Source organism: Pelmatolapia mariae, unplaced genomic scaffold (genome assembly GCF_036321145.2).
Source record: "Pelmatolapia mariae isolate MD_Pm_ZW unplaced genomic scaffold, Pm_UMD_F_2 NODE_ptg000435l+_length_58194_cov_1, whole genome shotgun sequence".
NCBI lineage: Eukaryota > Metazoa > Chordata > Actinopteri > Cichliformes > Cichlidae > Pelmatolapia > Pelmatolapia mariae.
This window is the reverse complement of record NW_027052120.1, coordinates 9829-36664: the sequence shown is the minus strand read 5'-3', so window position 1 is coordinate 36664 and position 26836 is coordinate 9829. Positions and strand designations below refer to the sequence as shown.

Sequence of the window (26836 nt, the reverse complement as noted above, 5' to 3'; positions counted from 1 at the left end):
ATAATCTAATCACTTCATTTTCAAAGTGTGGACCATTATCACTATAAATGGTCTTGGGAATCCCATGTTCCAAATGATATTCTTACATATTGACATTTAACATTTAACAATTCACTCTTACAGTGATAGCCTCCATAATTTCTTTGTGCCTGGGGGAGTTTGACAGGTATGGGGAAGCACTGTATAAGGTTCCCGTTATTGATGCTTGGGTGGTTGACCCGGATGGATTCTCTCCTGTCACTTTCTTGACCTTTACAGCTTCGTCATATTGCACTTTATGGTGACGTTTAAGGTGGTAATACAAATCCGTAGTGTTAGCTTTGCGGTGATGCTACTATGGCAAAACACAGCTTGCAAATTATATTTTTTTGACTCTCATCATCTTCTTTTAACCAAAAAACTTCCACACAGAGGAACGAGAACCTTTTCTTGAAATTAATGTTACAGGGGGGGTTGTCATTCTCACTGCCATCAGCGAGCTTTTCCTCTGCACTCATTGTGTTTTCTCTCCTCCGGCAGTTTCTCTCAGGTGCTCTCCGTTGTTTTTTCCCTGCCAGCTGGCTTCTGTATCACGTGGTATAAGGCTCCGCCCTTGTCATTTGTTGAGCATGAAGAGTGAGCGCTTGTTTTCATGCAGATTATGTCCCGGATCAAAATGCGGTACAATCGTCATCTTTTTTTTTTCTCCTTACATCGTTGTCATTTGGAAATGAGATCGCACATAAGTATGAATTGAGATCGTGATTTTCTAGCATTTAATTGTGCAGCCCTAAATGATGCCATCGAACAGATTTGACACAGGACACAGACCTTCAAAATAAAACAGGAAACATGAGATTCAGACATGACAATACAAACTTGGTAACATAAGACACGCAGCACGAAACACAAAGGGTGAGAGAAACTTAAATACAGGGGAAGAAAATAAAAGGGAAATCTAATAACCAAATGAACTTCGCTGACCTAAAGAACTTAAACATAAACCATAAAAATCAAAAATGAACTAGAACTCAAAACCCTGGGTCCAAAGACCCAGGAACGTGACAAATGCATAAATAACTGAGCTGCTCAAGCAGGTATATAGTGCTGAATTAACTCAAAACAATTCAGATTAGCCTTGACCGTCTTAGCAATCTTCTTTACATGCTTACATGAAAGAAGATTACATGACTGGTCGGTCAGCACATCAGGGCTGGTCTGCCTCCCACTTTGGACCCCCACCAATTTGCCTACAGGACAAATCGATCCACCGAGGACGCTATCACCATAGCGCTCCACACTGCGCTGAATCACCTGGAGCACCGAGGAAGCTATGTGAGAATGCTCTTCCTGGACTTCAGCTCAGCATTCAATCATATCATCCCAGAGATCCTGGTCCAGAAACTGTCTCACCACCCCCATCTGCCTCTGGATCAAGGACTTCCTGACAAATAGACCACAGTCTGTCAGACTCGGCCCCCACCTGTCCAGCACCGTCACACTCAGCACCGGGTCTCCACAAGGATGTGTTCTGAGTCCTCTCCTGTTTACGCTCTACACATCCGACTGCTCCCCTACCCATCTCTCAAACACCATCATAAAGTTCGCGGATGACACCACAGTGGTTGGACTCATCTCAAGGGGGGATAAGTCGGACTACAGAGATGAGGTCAACAGAGTGACTGAGTGGTGTTCAGTTAATAACCTCCAACTGAACACCACGAAAACTAAAGAACTTATCTTGGACTTCAGGAAGGGCAGAGCAGACCCGGCCCCTCTGTACATTCACGGGAACTGTGTGGAGAGGGTGCACTCCATAAGGGTTCTGGGCGTGCAGATCTCTGATGATCTCTCCTGGACTGCGAATACCACGGCGGTGGTAAAAAAAAAAAAAAAAGGCCCAGCAGCATCTCCACTTTCTGAGAGTGCTCAGGAGGAACAACCTGGAGGAGAGGATGCTGGTGACATTCTACAGAGCCACCATAGAGAGCATCCTAACGTACGGCATAACAACATGGTATGCAGGGTGCTCAGCTGCAGACAGGAAAGCACTGCAGAGGGTCATCAACACAGCCCAGAAGATCACTGGCTGCTCTCTGCCCAGCCTGGAGGTCATTGCAAACTCTCGGTACCTCAGCAGAGCTGGCAATATCATCAAGGACCATTCTCACCCCAGCAATCAACTGTTTGAACTATTACCGTCAGGCCGACGGTACAGGTCACATAAAACCAGGACAAACAGATTCAGGGATAGCTTCTTTCTCCAGAGCTATCACCGTAGTAAATAAGCGCAAAAACAATTGAACCTGCTTAGCTATACCATACTGTCACTGTCATTATATTATGCTGCTATTCATACTGTCATTATATTATTGCTGCTATCCTGTATATATCGTACTTACTATTGTTTGAGTACTTACGATTGTTTTATTGTACCTTTTATATTTTACATTTATATTTATTATTGCATTTTGCACCAAGGGAGTGGCACTCCAATTTCGTTGTACCCTGTACAATGACAATAAAGGCTATTCTATTCTATTCTCTTCTATTCTATTCAATAGTTGTCCAATTTAAGACGTAAATCAACAATTATTCCTAAAAACTTAAAATCTTTGGCCTTCTTCTTTCCTTAACTAGATTTTAAACTCACCATTTATCTGATCATCAGGAACAAGAAACTAAGAATCTGTTAGTCTCACTCATTTAAACCCTCTGCTGCATTCTGTTCACCCCTGCTATCATTCAATCATCTTTCCTAATATAATATTAGTCCACTAGTTCATATATCGTTTCTTATCTCACTAAGTGAACCGAACAAGGTGATAAAATCAGAAACACAGGCTTAAAATACCATCTGCTATTCATGAGCTTCATTGCATGTGTGTGTATGTGTTAGTAGGATTAAAACATTCTGTGCTTATGTATGTCGTTTTAATTACTTTCCCCTTTTTCTGAAACATGTTGTAGGAGGCTGAGTTTATACTGCTACCATTGAGACTGATTGGGACTCCGTCTTTGTGGATCTATGGAAGTCCATATATACAGGGTGTAGCATCCCCTGGGTAAAGGCAGGGATATGGAGGGGGGTCAGTGGTTTTTCCCTTTCAAGTTGTTGTAGGCAACTGATGACTTTCTATTTGTAGTTGCTTCTGGGGTTTCACCTTGAAGCTTCATAGGTATTGTTGTCACTGAGGAGTTTAGTCATGTTTATTTGCTGTGCTTCTTTTTGTCAGGAATAAAATACAAATATACACTTTTTGTGTCCCAGCTGAGTAACAGGAGGAGAAGAGTCTGGTGGTGCAGCAGAAGAACAATTTCAGCCATTTGGACTCAGCTCAGCCACTACAGAGAAAACAATGACTTCAACACAAAAAGTGAGAAAAACATCACAGTTACACTGTTATTGAAACTGTGTGCACAGCTGGTTGGTTTTTAAAAACCCATTAACAGCAGCTTTATCTTTTCCATCCTGGGCTCCTCCATATATACAGAATCTACATTCACAACCACAAAACCACAGAAGTTACAAGAAAATACAAAGATCATATTTTCTCTACACACATTGAAACAACAATATCATCAGTTGAATTAAAAAAAAATTCTGAAGTAAAATAGTTTCTCTACTGATCAATATTTCTTCAATAATGTCATTTTCATTACAACTCTCATTGTAGCACATCATTGTAATGTGATACTATCACCAGAAGGTGATGGTAACACACTTACAATGTGTTTGTCTACATGTTTGATTCCACCAATGGAGGGAGTTTCAGTTTGTTCCACGACTGCATTTCACTCACTGTCTCTATAGTGGAGATATCAAAGATCGGCCCGGCTGTGGCACTGATTCAACCTTTGAGCACTACGGTCACCCCGGTGTGTCGGCCAGAACACCACTTGAGGCCAAATTGTCCCAGAGCGGGAAAGAAGAAGGGAGCTTGAGGTTCAGTTTGCGGCACTTTATTGTCGCCACTCAATTCCTGGGGCTGTAAACACAGCAGGTGTACATAGGTGTGTATGTGTGTGGGTGTGTGGTTTCCTACAAAGAAATAAACAAACAGACTACTTCCGGTAGTTGTACAAAATAAAAGCTTCCCGATTATAACCAGCCGTAATGCTCTTATTGTGAAGGGCAAGTGGGAACACCATACTTCCGGTCAAACTACGATCGCTATAGGGCTTTGGAGCGTGATGTCACAGGGGTGGGCGTGGAAAGGTTTTTGGCCCGATCCGCCATTTTCGGGGTCTAGCGCAAGTGAAAAGGGGGCGTAGGCACACACAACAGCCATGGTTCGTATTTACTGTGTGGTCGGCTGCAATGTTCGATCGCACAACCGGCAAGAGAATAAGCTTGAAAAGGGTTTATCTTTTCATTCTTTCCCAACCTGGAAGCAACATGAGGCAGCTCGTGTATCGATGTTACCAAACGAAGGCGTCTAGCCTGGATAGCAGCTGTGAGACGAGCTGATATCCAGTTCTCTTCCATCTCCAAATATATGTTGGTGCTCCAGACATTTTCATTCCGGTAAGTTCTAAATATGTTCGTATCACTCTTTATAGCCTATTAGTTTTATTTGAGGTCATAGCAAATTAGAACAAACATCCTACTGAGTGATTTTGCAGAACTACCGTCTCTTTATAGAGTTTCTAATTATTTGGCATTACTGCAGCAAGCCAGCCTATGAAATGGATGAAACACATCGTGACTGGGTTCCAGCGCTACATCAGGGACCAAACATACCACCACACCAATCAGATTACTTCTTCCATGTGAGGGTGAAGAGGTGACCCTTCTGGATAAGATGGTGAAGGTTTGCTGCGTTTGTTGAACAGTGTTATAGTAAAACCAGGGAAAATGAAACTTGCTCCTGTTAAATATTCTTAAGTCTTTTGCTGTATAAATAGTGGGTTGTTTTTTTTTTTTCAAAAGATACAGTAAATAATGTTAGTAGTGTGTGATATCATGTAAACACTGTCATGATTTTATGTAAACATTTTGTCTTTTATAAACTAGAAATGACATGGATTCTACATTGTAACTGATGTGATGTTCTATAAAGTGGTTTTAATAATAAAAAAGAGGCAAAAATTAGTTTGTTTCTTTATTCAATTTTTGAACAGTGGTGCTCAATCAGTACATATTCAGTAAATGCAAATTATTTACATGGCATTGCACTTCAGGCATAAATCTAGACCCCTAGATAAAACATTATGGCATTATAGCAGTGACAACTCCTCCACAGTAGCAGGTGGGATTTTTCTTTTTTGAGGACGGCTCCTTTTAACTTTCAATACGGATGGTGTGTTTATGTTTTGATCAAGAGCCTTTTTTTGGGCAGCTGAAGAGGAGAAGTCTATCTTATGGCCAACCATCTTGGTCACATTACCCAGAAAAAACCAGTATGCAGGTTCATCTGTAACAGACCTTGTGCCATGGATCAACACTGTTGCTTCTACATTAAACAGAAGAGCAGCGACATGGCTGCAGGTCTCCACGACTCCGGCCATACAGGTGCAGTGGGCGGCTTCAACCTTCCCTGTGATGCTCACAGTCAGCCATGGCTGCAATGCTGTTCATTCAGTCTTTGAGAGTGCAGCACCTGAAACACACACAGACAAAGTTAATTTAAAGACAAAAACTAATGAGCCAAGACCGACATAAATGTGTTTTTATCTACTTTATCATAAATGTGACAGTGTTTAGAAAGTTATCACATACATGTAATTTTTCATTTCTTTATGTGTCCATCTATAAAACGCTGCATTTTATAGGGTAAATCTGCCTGTTTTCTGTCAGAAACCTGCCTGCAGAAAATGAACCTAAAGTATGTAATGCAAGAATGTAATTGCTTTAGAGATGGAGAAAGCATAAACTGACAATTATGAATCACTTAATATGATAAGGAGTTCTGCAGGTCATTAATCAATGTATAAAATTAAAATGAAATGTATTTTTAGTGACACAGGACACAAACACAGAAGCAAGATGTATATTTAAATTATTTATAATAAATATGAATAAATCATTGCAATTTCTTTAACCATAAAGAATAACTAAATCCTTCAGGACAAGGTCTCATCAATGCACTGAACTCACTATGTTATCCACCTGACAGCCTCCACCTGTTCTCACTGTAATTTCCCCTTATGAATGAATTTATGCTGCACTAATCTGAATGTTTGGGGGAAAATCAAACGCATTTCACACGCAGTACTCGAGCTGACTTACCTTTGTTTGAATGACGACTTGTACTCGCTGACTGCACAGATAAGGTACGAAAATATGTGAGGCTATGTCAGTAGCGGTTGGTCTTCAGGGTTTCTACTCCACGGCCGTGTTTCATATGGGTCCACATTTCCAATGCACGCTATTTTTTTTTAAGTACCGCTGCTTCACCTCTGGACGCAATCGGTCTCTATACCGTCCGTTTTCTTTGAAGCTGCTTTTAAGCATGATTCTTGTCGATGTCGTTCCAATACAGTGTCTCTTTTGATTCGTAGACCCCGAAAATGGCGCCGCGCTCCGCGGCGTGACGTCAACTCCAAAGCCCTATTTTATTAATCCTAGTACCTAATTGTTGCTACAAACGCTGCTACTTTAAAGTAAACAATCACAAGCATCACATACAACATATAGAGAAGGTTTGATAACACAGGAATGACGTTATGGACATACGAGCGGCCGTGCGTCAACAAAGCTAAACCAGGATAAGCTAACGACATAGGTTAGCATATGAAATGAGGGTGAACTCACGCGTTGCGTGCGTGGCCTGCCGCTCCGACTACGGACTACATTAGCTCCTAAATGGTAAACAGACTACAGTACTGACACAAACAAAGGCAAGATACAACACAGGTCAATACTCACTTGTCATTTACGCACACATAACATTCCCCAGGAATCAGCGCAACCCCTCCAGACCAACACTGCTCATCCGCCATTAAACTGCCCACCGTACTAACCGGATGATGTCACTAGAAGGTGGGCTGGCCCAAAACTGACAGAAGACTGAATATTAAATGAACTTATATAAGCTTTTAAACTAAATATAAACTAAACTAGTAAACTATTCTATGAACTTTGGGGCCTTTTATACAGCCGCCCCCAAATGTATATAAGACATTTGCTCATCAATAAGGCAACAAAGTTCTAGGGTTGTGGTGAGTTTGACGCAGAGCTGTCCTCATCTTCTCCAGAGGGCAGCGCAGGGAGGACAACCAGTCTGGCAACCGGCCGAGTGTAGACTCTCTCCTTCACCTTCACGTCAACCGACCTGATGCGTCCATCAGGGCTGGGATGAGTTTTAATCACCCTCCCCACAGGCCAGAGAGCCCTGGGAAGCTGTGAATCAGCGATCATCACCACAGAGTCCTCAGCCAAATCAGCTGCTGTCGATTGCCACTTCTGGCGAGTCTGCAGACTGGGAATGTACTGACGGATGAAACGTGACCAGAAATGGTCAGCCAACACCTGGGAATGCTTCCAGCGACGGCGACTGAGGAGCTCATTTCTCTGGGTATACTATCTGAGATAGCGATCCATCCGGCCGCCCCATCAGAAGAACATTGGGAGTCACTGGATCTGCATCTCTGCCATCGGATGACACATACCCCAGTGGTTTACTATTGAGTATTCCCTCTCACCTTGATGAGTACAGTGCGAAGCACTTCTTCTGGAACTGACTGAGCACCAACTGTAGCATAGAGGGCATACTTAACCGACCGAATCTCCCTTTCCAATGCTCCCCCAAAGTGCGGGGCACCTGGAGGATTAAAGCGGAAGCTGATCTTCTGGGGTGCTAGAAGCTGTTGTAGTTCCGGGCACATCTGCAGAAAGGTCTCACGCAGTTCCCTCTCACCTCCCCTGAAGTTGGTCCCCTGGTCCGAAAACAGCTCGGCAGGTGCACCTCTACGAGCGGACAAATCGCGAAGAGCCATCAGGAATGCGTCTGCATCAATGGTGTTAAGAACATCCAAGTGGACTGCCCTGGTGGTAAGGCACTTGAATATGATTCCCCATCTCTTCTCAATACGCTGTCCAACCTTGACCTCAAACGGCCCGAAGCAGTCCATTCCCGTAGAGTAGAAAGCCGGTTTATGTAGACGTAGCCGGGCTTCTGGCAGGTCTGCCATCTTCGGCACTGTAGGTCTAGCTCTCCACCTTTGACAATCAGCACAGAGGTGTTGGAAGCGCCGGACAGCTTCACGCCCTCGCAAAATCCAGTAGGAGCGCCGAAGCTCTGCGAACACCCGCTCCGGGCCAGGATGATGGAGGCGGCTGTCAAAGTCTTGGATCAGGAGTTTGGTCACTGGGTGGCCTGGGTCCAGGATAATCGGATGAGTGTCTCCAGTGCCAAATCTTCAGATCGACGAAGTCGTCCTCCAACACAAATGAGCTGTCTGGTCTCATCCACCTCGGGTGACAGAGAGAGAAGACGACTGCTCCTGGGAACTGGCTTACCGACTTTCAACAGATTTTACTCCTCCGGAAAACCTATCCATCTGGGCCCTCTGTAGGATCCGCCTCTCCGCCTCGCGATAGTCCTCAGCAGTGGGATGAACATCTGGTTGGGCCGCCCCATGTAGCTCCCGCACTGCAACCTCTAACATCTCACTCCAGGTTCTTTAGCGGCTCAAATCTGAAGTTGGCTGACCTGATGGAGCAGCTGCGGTGGTCCCACAGAACACAGCTTTGCGCAGCTCCGCGGCATCATCTGCTTGGTCAACCGTGAGATCCTCTGGCCAGGAGTCTGAACTGTGAAGGAGGAAGGATGGTCCTTGGCTCCATCTATTCGGTACAGCGAGCTCTTTCAGCTTCTTCCCACGTGTCACATCATCGGCTGGATTCCTTCCAGAGTCGACGTATCTCCAGGAGTGCCTGTCTGTCAGCTCTTGTATCTCGGCTACACGAGTGCCAACGGAAGACCTTGAATCGGCAGGATTCAGACTTCAGCCATGTCAGCACTGTTGTAGAATCAGACCATAGGACCGTCTGGTCGATTCTAAGGTGAGCTCCCTTTCCAGCACTTGTGAGAGCTGGGCCCCAGTGAGTGCAGCACATAGCTCCAATCGAGGCATAGAGTGAAACCGCTTGGGGGCAACCCTGGACCGTGCCACCAAGAACGACAGATGCACTTCTCCATTTCTGCCAGTGGTCCGGAGGTAAGCTACCGAGCCATAAGCTTCCTCAGAGGCATCACAAAATATGTGTACCTCTCTCTGACAGCTGAAGGTGTCCACTTTGCTTAGGCCACATATGGTCGAGGAAGAGTAACTTCAGGCAGAAACTGCAACTCTTCCTCCCAGGCTGTCCACTGCTGCATGAGCTCCTGAGGTAGATGTGGGTCATCCCAACCCCTTTGCTTGTCCCAAAGATGGCGGATGATTACCTTCGCTCTGGTTGTGTAGGGTAAGATGAACCCTAGGGGGTCGTACTGGCTGGCCAGGACCTTGTAGATATTGCGCATCGTGGGGACTGCATATGGAACTTGACGATGCTTGTAGCCTAGGACATCTGTGTGGAATAGCCAGCTCAATCCCAGGGTAGATTCTGGGGTATCTACCTTGTTCTGGGCCAGCCATAGCTCCACACTAGCAGAGCAGCTCTCTTCTGGGTAAATGACTGATGACGTCACGTTCATTGCTGGCCCACTGTCGTAGTCAAACCCTGCTGAGGCTAGAATGGCCCGTAACTTGTCTACAAGGTTCCTTGCCTCTTCCACGGTGGGGAACTCTGAAGGCAGTTGTCCACATAAAAACACCTTTCGACTGAGAGTCTCACGTCATCATCTGGCTGGCTGTTATCCATGACGTGACGCTGCAGGGCGAATGTGGCACAGCAGGGGCTACACGTGGTTCAAACGGGAGCACCTGCCACTCGTAGACTGCTGGAGGGCTCATCGTCACTGATGTCGCGCCAGACAAATCTGAGCAGGGCACGATCTTCTGGTAAGAGACAAACCTGGTGGAACATGCCTTTAATGTCCCCACTCACTGCAACTGCATGCTCTCTGAAGCGCAATAGAACTCCCAGAAGAGACGCACCTAAGGGGGGCCCAGGCAGCAGGTAGTCGTTCAGGTTCTGTCCTCTGTACTGAAATGAGCAGTTGAAAACCAAGCGGTTCTTACCATTATGGCTCACCATGTGATGAGGGATGTACCACGCCTCCTGACCTTCTGTCGCAGGTGTCCCAGAGCCACACTTAACGATGGAGCCAGCCTTGATAAGCTTCTCCATCTCCACCTTGTAGGCTTCAGCTCATTCTGGGTCTTTAGCCAGCCTTCTCTCCACACCCCGTAGACTTGGCATGACAGCGTCTTTGGTGGCCTGCAGTATAGGCATCCCCTTCCGGCGAAGCAGTGGGGTGGCATAGCGAAGGATGCCTTCAACCTCTACTCGGACAGTTCTGGTCTCCAGAATGCGTATGGCCTCTTGGTCTTGCCTTGAACGAGTAACAACCTTCTCGTTTCGGAACGGAACAATGTCGACCTGCCATAGCTTCTCTACATGTTTCATTAATTCACTGACCTGAGGTGCCACAGTTGTCAGCAGGCACTGCTGTGGTTGGGCAAACTGGCCGACTATACTTGCTGGCCCTTGTAGCGCCCAACCTAGCCTGGTGCGAATAGCAGCAGGCCCTCCTGGAGGTCCCAGCCTGACTGGTTCATCGGGGGTAACCAGATGGGGATGGTCACTGCCAATGAGTAGCAAAGGTTTCACATTTATCAAGGTGTGGATCGGAAGGCCAATCAGGTGTTTATACCTTTCTCTGAGTTGCTCCATGGGATAAGTGTGGCCTGCAAGTCCGATGCGTGCAGCAGTGAAGGCCCCGGCAATCTTGAACCTGGTCCTGGGCCTTGAGGGAGAGGAAACAGAGAACGACACTGACTCACCTCTGAGAGTCTGCACGTCCTGCCTAATCGTGCGCAGTGGGACGTCCTCTGTGACCCCTTGCATGCCTAACTTCTCGGCAGCCTCTGGCAGAAGCATCGTCCTCTCTGACCCGTCATCCAAGACGGCATAAGTGCTGATTGTTTGCTTGCCATAATGAATGCAGACTTTGACGATCTTTAGAAGGACTCTGCAGCCTTCAGTGGGTCTGTCTAGATACAGGACGTCGGTCGCCGCCTTCGAGTCACCGCTCACCATCGCTGTTGTTGGTGACCCTTTCAGTGTTCTAATGTTGACATCATGCAGTACCTGCAGGTGCTTCCCTTGGCAGAGGCTGCACGTCTTCCTCAGATTACACTGGGCCGCCTGGTGTGACCGTGCGCAACGCCAGCACCTCTTGTTACTCTTTATCCACTCTGTGAGCTGGTCCTTTGTCAACTTGGATACCACTGTGCACTGGCTGAGATAGTGCTCTTCTGTGTTACAGAATGGACAGTATGGTTTGTTCTTACTGGCCACACCACCTGGCCTCACTGCCTGTGGCTTTGTCGTTACCTCCTTTGCACCATGAAGGACTGTGATGGATCTCTTACCCTGGCGCACCTCAGGCCTGGACCACTGTTTCTCCTTTGTCACTTTCGCTGCTAGCTGCCCTTCAGAGTCTTGGCACCAGGACTCATACTTAAGCCACCCTGCGAGATCTGCCAAGGTATGCATCCTCACACCTTGTTGGAACATGCAGCGGCGGAACTCTGCTCTCTGCTCGGGGGGTAGTTTACTAAGCAGACGAGCAACATGTGAACCACAATGTAGTTCCACTTCTCCTTCTGGGCCTAGTGTCCTTAACATCCCCACTAGTGACTGTATCTGGAGGGCAAATCTCTCAAATGCCGAGACGTCTCCACGCCTGATGTCAGGTGAGTCCATCATCGCAGCAATACGCCTCAGCACTATCTGATGTGGCTGGCCGTATTTGTCATTGAGCGCCTCCATAGTATCAGTGAAGGGTGTGGTAGAGTTGAGGTAAGCGTCGGCTATTAATCTAGCCTCCTCTAGGTGCAGGTGATCAACCAACACTTGATACTTGAACAGCTCAGTCGCGTCCTCAGGTAGAAGATTCCCCAATGCCATCTTAAGCCTAGCAAACTCACTAGGGTCTCGACTTGAGAAGTTGGGAATTGTTGGGCGGGGACCACGGTAAACTGTCTCTGAGGCGATAGAAGCCCTGCCCAGATTCGGTCTGTCCGGCAGTGGCTGTGTAGAGGACAGATTGAACTGCTGCTCAGTGGATGCTGGATTACAGTCATGCTCAGTCTTACCGTCCCCATAGGTGGCGCGCGGATGCTTGGACCCTCCCAGTGGGAAATTGCCTGAGCGAGGTGGAAGATAAACCGGCTTAAACCAAGGAGGTGGATTATGGGAGGCTTTATCTGGAAACCTGGGAGCAGGGGGAGGATCTGGTGACAGACTCTGTCCTGGGTGGTCCACAAACTTATTAGCAGGTGGGATTCCCATTGCCTCTGTCTTAATGGCTGGAAAAACACATGCATTTATGTGATGGGGGTTCAACGCTGGTGGGTCACTAGGCAGTGGTGCTTCCTCAACTGGATCTGGCCACGGTGGTGGAGCAGGCCAGTCATCATCCTCCTCAATCTCTGCTGCATCACCCGGTAGCGGTGACTGCATTAACCTACTGGTTTGGAGAGAAGATGGGCCCTGCATGCTCTGGACAGCTTCCACTAACTGTCTCATTTCTGCTCGCAGTGCCTTGAGTTCGACCAGATCTGATGACATACGCTGCTGGGTCTGCTGGATGAGGTGGCGCTCCTGACGGACGTCCTCTAACTCTGCACCTATTTCCTTATTTGGATGTGTATAGGGGAGCACAAAGGGTAGAGGAGTAGAGTGATCGTAGGCTTGTTCCCCATGACTTCCCTCTGGATACAGCTGGGGGGCTAGCTGATTCTCCTGGATGTGCTGTTGGCTCTGAGCTCCATAGCGCGAGGCCGTCTCATGGAGAATAGCATCCCGCCTCCACTGAGGGCTGGCTAGGTTGTAGCTAAAGGGGGAAGCGAGGGAGGTCATCCTGGCCTTGTCCTCTAGGTGTGTGAGCTCTACATCCTCTTTATATGCCTGGCTAATGTAGCCTGGGTACTCCACCTCATAATCTGCGTAGCGCCCAGGTGGGCGAGCATGTCGTTTGGGGCGTGCGCCGCGAGCCTCATACTCTGGGACTGATTCCATCTCTGAGGCAAGCCTAGTGCAATCCGGCTCGAAGGACCATTAAATATAGTGGAGATATCAAAGATCGGCCCGGCTGTGGCACTGATTCAACCTTTGAGCACTACGGTCACCCCGGTGTGTCGGCCAGAACACCACTTGAGGCCAAATTGTCCCAGAGCGGGAAAGAAGAAGGGAACTTGAGGTTCAGTTTGCGGCACTTTATTGTCGCCACTCAATTCCTGGGGCTGTAAACACAGCAGGTGTACATAGGTGTGTATGTGTGTGGGTGTGTGGTTTCCTACAAAGAAATAAACAATGGAAATACAAGATAAATAAAGAGAATAGACAAGTAAAACACTCAAATATAAACATGATCCAACATAGTTGACATAATCACATATATAGAAATAAGACAATACAATACACTTCAAACTACTCACACTATACAACTAAACCGCATTAGTGCGAGGTTAAGTTACCGTCAGTACACAGGAACTACTTCCGGTAGTTGTACAAAAGAAAAAGCTTCCCGATTATAACCAGCCGTAATGCTCTTATTGTGAAGGGCAAGTGGGAACACCATACTTCCGGTCAAACTACGATCGCTATTTTATTAATCCTAGTACCTAATTGTTGCTACAAACGCTGCTACTTTAAAGTAAACAATCACAAGCATCACATACAACATATAGAGAAGGTTTGATAACACAGGAATGACGTTATGGACATACGAGCGGCCGTGCGTCAACAAAGCTAAACCAGGATAAGCTAACGATATAGGTTAGCATATGAAATGAGGGTGAACTCACGCGTTGCGTGCGTGGCCTGCCGCTCCGACTACGGACTACATTAGCTCCTAAATGGTAAACAGACTACAGTACTGACACAAACAAAGGCAAGATACAACACAGGTCAATACTCACTTGTCATTTACGCACACATAACATTCCCCAGGAATCAGCGCAACCCCTCCAGACCAACACTGCTCATCCGCCATTAAACTGCCCACCGTACTAACCGGATGATGTCACTAGAAGGTGGACTGGCCCAAACTGACAGAAGACTGAATATTAAATGAACTTATATAAGCTTTTAAACTAAATATAAACTAAACTAGTAAACTATTCTATGAACTTTGGGGCCTTTTATCCAGGCTCTGTTTGTATCTCTGTCACTGCAGGACCAACATGGAGCGAGAAGTCAGCGCTCTCAGGAGGCCGACAAACCTCACAGAAGAAAGCGAGAGAAAACCTACAGCTGTGATGAGTGTGGGAAGGATTTTACCCAGGCTGGACACTTAAAAGCTCACCAACTCACCCACAGTGGAGTCAAACCTTACACCTCTGACTTGTGTGGAAAGTCTTTTACCCAGGCTGAAACCTTAAAAACACACCGAGTCATCCACAGTAGAGTTAAAGGTTACACCTGTGACTTGTGTGGAAAGTCTTTTACCCAGGCTGGAAGCTTAAAAAAACACCAACTCATCCACAGTGGAGTTAAAGCTTACAGCTGTGAATTGTGTGGAAAGTCTTTTACCCTGGCTGGAAACTTAAAAATACACCAACTTATCCACAGTGGAGTTAAACCTTACAGCTGTGAGTTGTGTGGAAAGTCTTTTACCCAGGCTGGAAGCTTAAAAAAACACCAACTCATCCACAGTGGAGTTAAAGCTTACAGCTGTGAGTTGTGTGGAAAGTCTTTTACCCAGGCTGGAAGCTTAAAAAAACACCAACTCATCCACAGTGGAGTTAAAGCTTACAGCTGTGAGTTGTGTGGAAAGTCTTTTACCCTGGCTCAAAGCCTAAAAACACACCAAGTCTTACACAGTGGAGTTAAACCTTACAGCTGTGAGTTGTGTGGAAAGTCTTTTACCCAGGCTGCACACTTAGAATCTCACCAACTCATCCACAGTGGATTTAAACCTTACAGCTGTGAGTTGTGTGGAAAGTCTTTTACCCAGGCTGGCGGCTTAAAAAGACACCAACTCATCCACAGTGGAGTTAAACCTTACAACTGTGACCTGTGTGGAAAGCCTTTTACCCTGGCTCAAAGCCTAAAAACTCACCAACTAATCCACAGTGGAGTTAAAGCTTACAGCTGTGAGTTGTGTGGAAAGTCTTTTACCCAGGCTGGAGACTTCAAAAGACACCAACTCATCCACAGTGGAGTTAAACCTTACAGCTGTGACTTGTGTGGAAAGTCTTTTCAATATCCACATCAGCTGAAAAAACACCAACAGATCCACACCAGAAAGTAACTCTACAAGTGCAGTTACTGTGAGGTATGTATTTATTTTTTTATCTTGTATTTTTAACCTGATTGTTTGGAACAAGTCTGATCAGTAAACTTATGGAGTTATACTGGATGAACTGTTTGGAAAAATGAAGAAGTAATCTGAGTTTTATAGTGTAAACAGTAAAATGTAATTGGACGTTGGCAGAGATGCTCTTTATTTCAGGCGACATTGACGATAAAAATGTTGAAGGAATTCCCTGACTTACACGGTCTTTGTTTAGAAGTGGAGCAGAGCACAAGGATTCAGTTCTCAACCCTGTCGTCACTGTGGTGGTGGGAAAGAGTTTCTCTGTGACCTTTGCAGAAAACCTTCAATCATGAACAGGACCTAAAACCTCATCAACATAGACACACTGGAGACAAAATGAACGACTGCAAAGAATGTGGGAGAGGCTTCCACACACCAAGTACATTAAAAATACATGAACCCTTCCACAGTGGGGTCAAAAAGCACATCTGTGACGAGTGTGGGTCATCCTTCACCACTGCACATGAGCTCAATGAAAAAGCACAAGGGAATCCACACAGGAGAGACACCATACAAGTGCAGACACAAACGATTCCACACTGTAAATAAACTGTTTCACTGTTACCAATGTGCAAAAACATTCACTTCATTATCTGCTCTGTGCAAACATCAGCCTGATCATGCAGGACTGAAATCACTGGATCACAATGAATCTGAAGAGAGAGAAAGATCCTCTTCTGGTTTCTGGTTTCCTTCATTCATATTTATTCTTTTGCTGTGGTAATCCCTTCTCTTAAATCATTTTCTCCCAAAACTGCAATTATTTTCACAGCAGTTGCTCTTAAAACTTCCCAAATGAACTAAATCTGTCCACCAGCTTTGAAACAACACCTGCTGTGACTTTATGTCCAGAAAGAAGAAACTCAAGCTAAACTGGTTTTGGGCTGTACTTCCATATAATTCCAGTTTGTACCAGAAGATGAAGCAGTGAGTCAGTGTAACCTTTATTTAATTGGGCAAAGAATACATTCGTATTCACAGTGGCAGCAAAGTAATGTTGAAAGGTAAAAACAGCAGCACACATCAGGACCATTTTAAAGATCACAGGTGACTTTTACTTAATTCAAATTCCTTCAAATTTTGGCTCCTCCTTTCACTTTAGTGTATTTACTGTATCCTTGAAGTCCACGTGTTGTTTATTAATGAATTCATTTTGATCCACATGTTCTGCAGCTGTTTTCCTGTTGATTTGAAGTTTGTATTATGAAATCCTGATAATGTTAAAGCGTTAGTTATATTTGATGAACTCTGTGTAACGTTTGTCTTATTAAACAGTTTGGTGTGAAAAATGAAGAATTGGTCTCACAACAAGTAGTTTGAGCCATGATTTCAGATTCAAACTAATTAAACTGTTTTCAGTGGTACATGTGGAGGTTTATCAGAGGAGGAGACTTGGCTGTTCTCCACTCACACAGAACAGGGTTCCTGCAGCTCATTAAAAACTCTGAAATGATCTTCAAGGATAAAAATATGTGATTTTTCTCAAAAACGTGCTGTGGGCATGACGTTTTTAGAGAGTGTGTTTAAGATGCATTGTGACTAACATCTCACACATTACAATAAAGCAGATGTTCCTGCATTGCAACCGCGCTTTGCAGATGTGTTCTCCCCCCTGTCCGTGTGCACGACTCTCATGGAGCACCACTTTGAAACGCAGCTGATTGGCAGATTCCCTTGTCTGCAGAGTCCAAAGACAAAAACAACCTTCTCCACTCTGTATGGTTCGTACCAATTCGTCACACTTCCGTTTGGCTTGTTTGAAGCCCCGGCCATTTTTCATCACCTCCTGTAGCGATAGCTGCGTCCTCACACTGCATATGCTGTTTCCTACCTGGATGATGTCGTCATTCATGGTGATACCTCGGTGGAGAATGTGCAGTGGTTGTTCACGGTCCTGGATTCCCTGAGGCAGGCAGGGCTGATGGCAAACCCAAAGAAGTGTGTGGTTGGATGGAGGGAGGTACAGAGTTCTTTGGTACAATTTTGAGACCCCATTTGAAGACTGATTACACCACAGCGACGTGATGAAGGCGGTCCCAATTCCAAATGCGGCTGGAAATACGCTCTTCATTTCCCCGGACTTGAAGGATGAGTCAGGTGTATCATTCGCGGCCCAACATATCCCAGAATTCATAGCGCAGCTTTGACTATGGGTAATCTTTTTGAAAAACAAAAAACGGCAGATGGCAGAAGCGTGGTGGCCAAAGAGTAAACTTTTAAAAGTATTGAATTTTTCAACCTCATCAGTTAACGCTGTCCATGCAGATATTATAGATTTGTAAATGATTACCTAACAATCTTGTCAACACAAAGTTCTTTATTGAGAGGCAGTGGGGAGAGGGGACACTTGGGCAGTGCATTTACTGCATGTAATGTGTCATCAACCTTTTCATCTTTTCTCATTACCCACAGCTACATCCACTTCTGTTGGGCTTAGGCTACTCACTAGGGCTGGGTATCGTCACTGATTTCTATAATCGATTTGATTAAATTCAATTTTGACTCAGTAACTGTGTCAAAGTAACTGAGGATAAAACACAGAAAAACAGCAAGCTAAGCATTTTTCAATTTTGCATAATTTAAAAAAAAATTATTAAACAGCAAAATGAAGCTTTCTTTTGGTCGGAGAGGAACAAAAGCTGCAGCTCAGAATCAGTGAGATGTTGACTTTCTGTCCCGACGGCGTGTCCGTGTTCGTGCCGTCGGGTGAGAAAGACGACATTTCATTGATTCTGAGCTGCAGCTCTCCGACCAAAAGAAAGCTTGTTTTGGTGGTTATTGAAATAGTTTTGTGAGCTCCTGGCGTTTCTGGCAAAATACATTTATATGTAGAAATCGATTCGGGATTTAATGAATCAATATCGCATTTGTTTACTGGTTTGCATGCACTTTTTTTTCTAGATTTTTCTAAAAAATAGATTTGAAAAGAATTGATAACTGTAAACCACCACGGCAGACCCAATGGCATTTTCATATCTCGCAGCATCATTCATTCTTACAAGTCATCCAGCTTGTAAGAATAAAGGCTTTGCACCCCTGATGATCCACCAGGACAAACTCAACAGTGTGTGAGGAAGAGGAGGAGGAAGAGCCAGCAGCAGCTGACAGATGGAGAGAATAGACAGACTGTTCCCTGTTTGTAAAAGACTGATAGAAATGTTTTAAATAACTAATTGTCTGTCCTGAACAGGGTTTTAATAGTTTTGCAATTTTCATTAGTTTTTATTTTTATTTAGTTTTGACTTCAGATTTTCAATTTTATATTAGTTTTAATTAGTTTTTACCAATTGTTTGCTAGTTTAGTTTAGTTTTTATTTTATTTTTTGAAACTCCTTAGTTTCAGTTTAGTTTTGATTAGTTTCAGTTATAGTTTTAGTTGTGTTTGCAATAAAGTGTAACAAAATCCCAGTTTCATCATATCAGTCATTCTCTTCTGCTTATCCGTGGGTATGTTGCTATTCCAGCTACCATACCCTGCACCCTGGACAGGTCGCCTGTCTGTCGCAGGGCTAACACGCAGAGACAGACAACTCACATTCAATAAATAAATGAATAAATAAATTAGGGCAGATGAACAACCGTTGATACCAGGCAACTATAAAAAGTATATCTTGGCCGCAATGAGACTATTAACTCTTGCAGCACCGGGTGTTAAGGCAATTGACTCACACAGTTCTGTAGATATCCCAGTCCTGTTGTCTCGGGATGCATCACGCTGCCTTGCCTGGGGTTAGCTTCTGTTTCTGGGGATGAGGGTTGGACGTGCTCCCTTACCTTCTCAAGGTAAGCTAGCTTAGCCTTCTTGTGTGAGCTTTTCAAGTGCACTTTAAGGTTTGTGGGATTTTTTCCCTTCAGAAATGTTCCTCATAATTTGTCTCTTTCCACTACAAGACACTTGCTTTATCCAAAACACAGTCATATTCAAAGTAATCCCAAATTGGAAGCTGGCGCTTTCTCCAGACTTTTCCTGACATGATTCTGCGCGTGGAAGGAGCACCAACGCAGACGACTCGACTAACGTACTGCCACCTGCTGGCATAATGAGACACAGCAAGAAAAAAACCTGGAAACTAAACTTAATTTTTACCCTTGACTATTGTATGACACACACACATAAACGAAAACTAAACACATTTTGGCTATAAATTCAGTTAATTTTAGTTAGTTTTGTGAACACTCATTACAGTTTTAGTTAGTTTTCCTTTTTTCGCTTTTATTTTTATTTCCGTTAACGAAAAAGTTTTTTCACTTCTAGTTTTCGTTATTTCGTTAGTTTTAGTTAACAATAATAACCTTGGTCCTGAATCAGTCTTATTAGCTAATGTTAAAATAATTTTATCATTTAAGTGTTTTCAGTGTGGGAGAAAGTACTCAGGGCCTTCAGGTTACACACTATGAAAGGCGGTAACAAGTTTAATATTCAGAAACCTAAAGTATGTATCAGCAGCAGAATGGAGCTAAAAATAAATGTTTGTTTCAGTTCTATGAAGCTTTGAGTATTTTGGATTAGTAGTACTGCTGTGTTTGTTGCATCATATTGCTGTAATTGTTTATATGCTTTATATATTCTGAGGTAAGTTGATCTATAGTGTTACATCATATTCATTCATCATAAGGATGTTATGTGTTTGTGCACTTTCTGCCCAGTTTGACCCATTTAGCAGAAGTCAGCCTGTTTAAGGCTCTGATATCTATTCTGTATGAATTAAAGCAGTTATGACATGGTCTGATTTTCTCACCCAATAAAGGAATATTTAATATATCAGTCTACTCTTCATTCTATCAGAAACAGTTTTCACAGCTTGTACATTTGCTTTTTACACATATATGTAAGCTTTGAGCCAAATGTAATAATCACAGCAAAAAATCCTGGCTCAACTTCACCTGCTTCCAAGGTGCAACCAGTAGCGGTTTTAGATACGGGCGGTTGCCCGGGGCGGCATCGTGGTGGGGGGCGGCATCACGGGCATCGGCAAACAAAAAAAAAAAAAAAATTGCTCGTACTCATGCTGCCCGACATCATGCCAGTGCATATTGGGGATGGCATAGGCACCGATCGGTTTTCTATCGCCCATTAGTTGGGAGTAAGGGCGCCCTCCGTTTGCAAGGTGCGCCTGCTACTTGCGGCACAGGGAGGAGAGGAAGGGGCGGCGGGGGATTCTCTGGCTGGCTGGAGCAGCATCTAATAACCAACTCTCAAAATAAAAACAAACCAACAAACACGAAAACACCAGACATTATGATACAGACTTATAATTTGCACCAATGTTTTTTGAAAATTCTATACGAGAAAAGTGAGCGCGACAGCCCTCGGTGTGCCTGCTCGCTGCTGAAGTCAAAGTAAACTTTATTGTCATCTCCACTACATACAGTCATACCCAGCCCTCATCTCTGTCAAAATCAAACCAGTGAGACAGATTGACAACGCCCTCTTAATGTCACCTCTAGCACCCACGTGGCTCCCGTTACACATCACCATAGCAACCAAACAAATGAAAACCCAGTGATCATTAAAATTCAATACATTTAATTATGGATCCTACAAGGAGAAACGAGCAAAAGATACAGGTAAGCAGGTGTGTCATTGGATAATGGCAGGTCATGTATCCCAAAACATTAAGAATCAGAATACTTTCTTAATACCTAAGGAAATTATGTGGGTTACAGTTCCTCCAAGAAGAAATGGTAAAAGTAGTAACAGCAACGGACTAAACTCCAAACAATATATACAATAATATAATTTTAATCAGTCAGTGTCAATTGTTGATTTGTCCTGTTCTCATTGTATGATGAATTATGATGTCTGTTTAGTAGCCGTTTGCATACTATGCATACTCTCTCTCTCTTCATATAAGTATGTGTGTGTGTGGGGGGGCGCCAGAGGGAGTGTTCGCCCAGGGCGCCAAACAGGCTAGGACCACCACTGCCAGCAACACTTGAGAAACGTAAAACAGCTCAATTATTAACAGGTCAATTATTAAAGCTGTTCTTCGTTTCCCAAATGTAATAATGCCAACATATTAAACGAACAATATTTGTCTTTTATATATGATACACCTATATATTCCCTGTCAAAGATACTTGTCTTTGAGTGAAGATTTAAGGTGATAAGACATATAAATAACTGCAACTTGAATCTTTACTGAAGCTCAGTATTTGATACAGAGTTCAATCACATGAATTTCACTCACATGTGCTGTACCAGTGTACCTGCACATGTGATGTGACAATAAAAGTGATTTGATTTGAGAAACCCACAGCCTTCGGCACGTCGCGGTGACATAATCGGCCTTAAAATGCGGTCTTTAAGGCTGCAGACCCTGAATTGGGATACAGCCAGTGACATGCAGCTGCGATGAGCTGCATACACCGCCTCTTTTAGCTCCTCCCACAGAGGGGAGGGGGGCTGTTGTTAAATTTCTAGATTCATCCTCATTTTCTTGTTCGGGTGAGCGCGCGGATATCTGTGACAGCAGGTGAATTTCACGAGGACAATATCTGCAATCACTTTGAAACAGGTTCGTTTGCACCTCAAAAAGAACATGTGAACTTGAACATTTATTTTGAAGCATTTTAACTCTTGGCTTCTTTTTCCTTTCGTAGTTTAAATATTGTTGACGCTCGTTTCTCGTCTCGTGTATCTTCAGCGACTTTCATCCGTCCCCTGACGGAGCTCCTAAATCAAACTACTCGTGTGTCACATTAATGTTTCCGAGTAAAAACAGTCTCGGACTCAAAACACCGTAATTGCTTTGCTACATGTAGGTGCAGGCGGAGGTGCTTCGCTCCGAGTGCTTCACCAAGTCGAGCACACTTTGTTCGTGTGTAGCCACGTTCGCTGGACCGGTTAGCGGTGGGATATCTGAACTTTAGCTCTCAGCTCAAAGGAGAAAATCGGCTCTTTCAAAACCTCTTAAGTCAAGGTAGCACTTTATGTACTTTGAAGTATATTTCATGGAATATCTGTGATTTGGAGAGGTGGCCATCTGCTGTGTCCATTTTGGAGTGAGGGCAAAGGGCCAAAGATGAGGTTCAAAATCCATTTTTGGATACTGGATCAAAGCATGAATGGCCAGGTTCGCGCTCTCATTCCTGGGCTTTTCCTCCAGCTATAACAACAAGCTGAACCCGGCTCAGGGAGGCTCTGTCAAGTCCTGACCTCATCTCTAAGGCCAAGCCCAGCCACACTTCAGGGACCATAGCTGAGGGTGGGGATTGCCCCAATCAGTCTGTCAGTCTCACTCCCCTCACTCGTGAACCTGACCCCGAGATATTTAGACTCCTCATCTCTGACCTCCTTAAAACAATTTTTGATTGTTTCATTAATTAAATAATCAAAGCCGTGGATTCTCAGGTGTGAAGAGCTCAGTGAAATCTGCATCATGAAATGCAGGAACAGGACTCAGAGTTCCATAATAATAATTGTAATAATATTAATATTAAAATGATAGTGATGATGATATTAATAATAATAATAATAATGATGTGGATGGATGGAGCAGAGCTGTCTCATGTTATAAACCTGCAGCAGCGATTCTCAGACAGGCGTTAATGAAACTGTTTTCTTCTCAGGATGTCAAGCAGCACTCAGAAGCACCGCACCTTCGTCAGCGAGCCCATGGCAGGGAAACCGGTGACGGCGGTGCCAGGAATCGGACCCACTCTGGGGAGGGAGCTGAACAGGGAGGGCATCAGCAAGGTGCACAAAACACACACAAAAAGCAGAATTTGGTTTTTGGACATGAACGACTTTAACGAACTATAAACGCCTGTGACAGGGGAGCGAGCTGTCACCTGTCAGGCAGAAGATCCCAAACAGATCTCTGCATTTCACCTTCATGCTGTGTTTTTCTTACATTTATAACGTACATATTATTTATAAATACAGTTTGTACTTCTCTCTCACGCAACGTCAGTCTAACTTTTACTGTTTTTAACTTGATTTTTGCTATTCTTTGTTTTTATCCCTGTTGTAAATATATAATCATGTGAATTCCTGAACTCTCTCCTGAAGCTGTCAGAGGAGTTTCACTTTCAGGAAACCGAAAGAGCTGATGTGTTTATTCATGTGTGGTATTTTCTGTGTGTCAGACTTTAGGTTTTGTTTTCCTGCTTCATGAACGTTGTCATAGGTTTCACTTCCCTCTGAAATGCCTCCTGTGTGCCTCACATCGGTCATATCCTGCTCCTGTTTGCACTTATTTCTCTCTCATGTCCTGTCCTTTAAACCAATCTTCTTGTTCCTGACCCTCAGTCTCCAGCCTCTGTTTGTCTCAGTGATTGTAAGTGGTCATTACAGCTCAGCTTCCTTTTTAAAGCTGTCTGATTGGATGGTGTGTTTTTCGTGTTTTCAGGCCTCTGGCCTCCTTGGTCAATACCTGGTGCATGACAGAAACCCGCAGAGCTTCAGTCAATGGGTCAAACGCAGCAGTGGAGCAAACAGTCACCAGGCCAACGCTTGCACCCAGGCTATGAAGGAGTGGACAGACAACAATCTGTGAGGCCCCGCCCCCTTTACCTGAGAGGCACCTCTCAGCTGATTATGTGCTGAGCATGAATAAAACATAAATAAAGTTTGTGTGCCGGAGCTTCGTTTGTGTTTGTGACTCAGTGAGTGGTTCTGTGTTTGAACTTTATTTTTAATGACTCGCTGACACTGGCTCAGTCTAACAGACGCCTGCAGGATGATGCGACTCCCATCCGGTACAGCGCCGCTCCCCTGTGGCCGTTTTTGGTACTGCAGATACATGCTGAGAGGTAATAAATGACAATCATAGTTTAGGAAGCAGGTTAAGGTGTTTGTTTGACCTTCATGATGATAGCAGGGGGAAGGGGGCGCCGACTGAGTCTCTGAAACACGATGGAGTCACCGATCAGGACTCTATTAAGCCCCGCCCCTCATTGCCCAGCCACCCAGAGTCACAGAGGAGAGCACAGTCAGTCTGAGCTATGTCACGTTTCCACAATCAGCCTGCCAGGACATTCAAGAAGTCCAGCGCATTCACGATGCTTTTCAACATGTTTTCATGTGTCAGCGAGTCATCGCTCACATCCATCACGTCAAAACTGAAGCTGCACTCTGTGTTGGATAAAGTTCACAGATTTAGACTGTTTCATAAAGCAAAAGTCATCATTCCTGCCCGTGGACAGAAATGGTGCAGAGTTTGTGTGTGTTTGATCATAATTAATGTTACTGATCGCTTGAGTGGGCGGGCCGAGATGGAGGAGGAAGACTTTAAAGGAGTTCACAGTTTGTGATCAGAAAGTGAAAATTGAACTACATTTCTCACCAACTGGTGGCAGTGTTTACCACAGCACTTCCTGTGTCCTTGTAGGATTAGGATTTAACTTTATTATAATTATACATGTATAAATACAGGGTAAGGAAATACAGTTTGCAACTAACCAGAAGTGCAAGAGCATTAAGTGAGACTTAGACTTAGAGGTCATGTCCAAATTCATGGGCTGCATCCTCCTGAGGACTCGGCCTTCGCGGTCTACGTGGGCCGGGTCCTCAGAAGGTCGGGTAGGATGGAAGTAAACGGCTGTGAAATTGGACGGTCTAGCCTTCTGATTAGCGTCACCGCTGTCTCGGTGGAGTTTAATAAACTCAGCTGTCTGCTCCTTGCTATGTAAAATATAACAGGACACTGTCGTAATTCTCGACTATCTCACACTTCTGTTTAATCTGCTTTCTGTTTGACGTTTATTCAGCTGTGTGAAAACCACCGGGGGATTAATAACGTTTTATTTTATCTAATCTAATCTAATAACTTTAATCTCAACCAAACCGATTTACTCACGAACAAATAAAAACACGGAAAAAGCCAGACAATAACATTTTTAGGTTGTCTGAGTGACATATATGTTACGTTTAACCTGAGTAGCAAAAGACCACAGTGATCTGAAAATGATGTGCCAGGAGTTTGCAGTTCACGGCAGCTTTAGTGACCCTCAAGCTCCTGGCTAGCTATCGGTCTGGTGGGTAACAGACGTCTCCGAAAACATCGGAGCACTTAAGCAAATATGTGATATCTTGATAAACTGAGCAGATATTTGTTTACAAATTTGTTTTTTGTAAATTTGTTTACAAAGTTTACACAGCTACATTCTCGTCTGAAAATATGTTAAAAGTTTATTTTGTGACCCAGAAAGAGTAATAAGAGTAATATTAAATACTTGGTAGCGGCCGCCATTGCTGAAAACGGTAATTGGCTGAGCTGTGCTATGAATTCTGGGATATGGTGGGCCACGAAGGACACACCCGACCCATCCTTCAAATTCGGGGTGTTGGGATTCAGAGATTCTTTTATTGCTGCCATATAACCTGCCTTATGATGAATGCATTAATAACAGGTTCTACAGTATTATTTTGACAGTAATATTTCTTACAGGGTTCATATTGCATTGAATATGTTTGTCATCACATTAACCTTTCTATTCACAGGTTGAGTTCATTCTATACACAATGCATAACTGTGCTTGTTTAGAGTTGATGTTCCATCCAAGAGGGTTTTAAGCTTCACTGGTGAGAGTGTCCAGGTGATACATGTTGAGGGAAGATGAGAACATAGCAGGTTGATTGCATGCATGCTTACAATACACATAAATCTAGCATCTAATAAGGAAACAACCATGGGAATTTACATCATAAAGTCAAGAGATGCCAATGGCAGCCCTGAGGACATCGGGATAGTCCTTGAAGGCCAGAGAGTCTGTCAGGATTTGGATAACTATACCCTAGCAGCTGCAATGCTGTTTGGACTAATGTACACTTTGAACCTCACCTACCCACTGGAAAAGTATACCTTCGAGGTATTATAGAAACTGGTTATGGAGCTCAAAAGGAACAGCCTTTCGAAGAAGGCCCAGGTTTTCAGGACCAGACTGTACGATTGAACAGTTTTCCAGTTATGATGTGGGAACAACATGTTTACCTCTTCGAATATGTACCATCCTTTCTTTTAAGCCAGCACTGGTAAAGTTGCAGTACATAGTGAAACTTATTTTTCTGGCACTTTTCAACTTGGGGCCTTTATTACTGCAGTTTTCAGTGTTCACTTTTCAAGCCATGGCTCTTTTGAAAAAAAATTAAAACTTTCAATGTCCATTTTTCTCAATGGAAATGGTGCCTTGCACCAATTTCACCAGTTTGCAATTTTTTTCCCAACGTGCACCACTACAAACAGATTGCATGGTCTAGTATTAATGATTGTGATGTTTAGTGATAGAAGCAAGCCAATACTAATCAGTTTAGGTGTCTTGGTTTTGTGCCTGTGGGTTATAATTTTATTTTAAGTCTCTTCTTTGTGTCATTTTAATAATTACACTCCTGTTGCCATATTACCTTAAGGTTCTTACATTTAAAAAACTATTTTTTACATAAGCGTGATGTCATAAGGCCCCACAATGTTGAA

The 26836-nt window shown here is 44.2% G+C and overlaps 1 protein-coding gene across 6 annotated transcripts in view; it reads left to right on the top strand.

Moving 5' to 3' along the window:
- The window catches only part of LOC134623147 (zinc finger protein 98-like), a 43067-nt gene extending 19067 nt beyond the window's left edge, over nucleotides 1-24000 (top strand). Inside the window, exons 2-4 of one of the 6 annotated variants that reach the window (XM_063468355.1) lie at nucleotides 3251-3356; nucleotides 14277-15377; nucleotides 15616-17083. In XM_063468355.1, coding sequence (XP_063324425.1) covers nucleotides 3339-3356; nucleotides 14277-15353 — 1095 coding nt within the window. In that variant the 5' untranslated portion in view covers nucleotides 3251-3338 and the 3' untranslated portion in view covers nucleotides 15354-15377; nucleotides 15616-17083. Of the gene's footprint in view, nucleotides 1-3250; nucleotides 3357-14276; nucleotides 15378-15554; nucleotides 17084-21865; nucleotides 21938-22991; nucleotides 23119-23773 lie in introns of those variants that run through there. The other 5 variants (XM_063468353.1, XM_063468354.1, XM_063468350.2 and 2 more) reach the window with 5 other exon arrangements.
- The last annotated feature ends 2836 nt before the right edge of the window (nucleotides 24001-26836 follow it).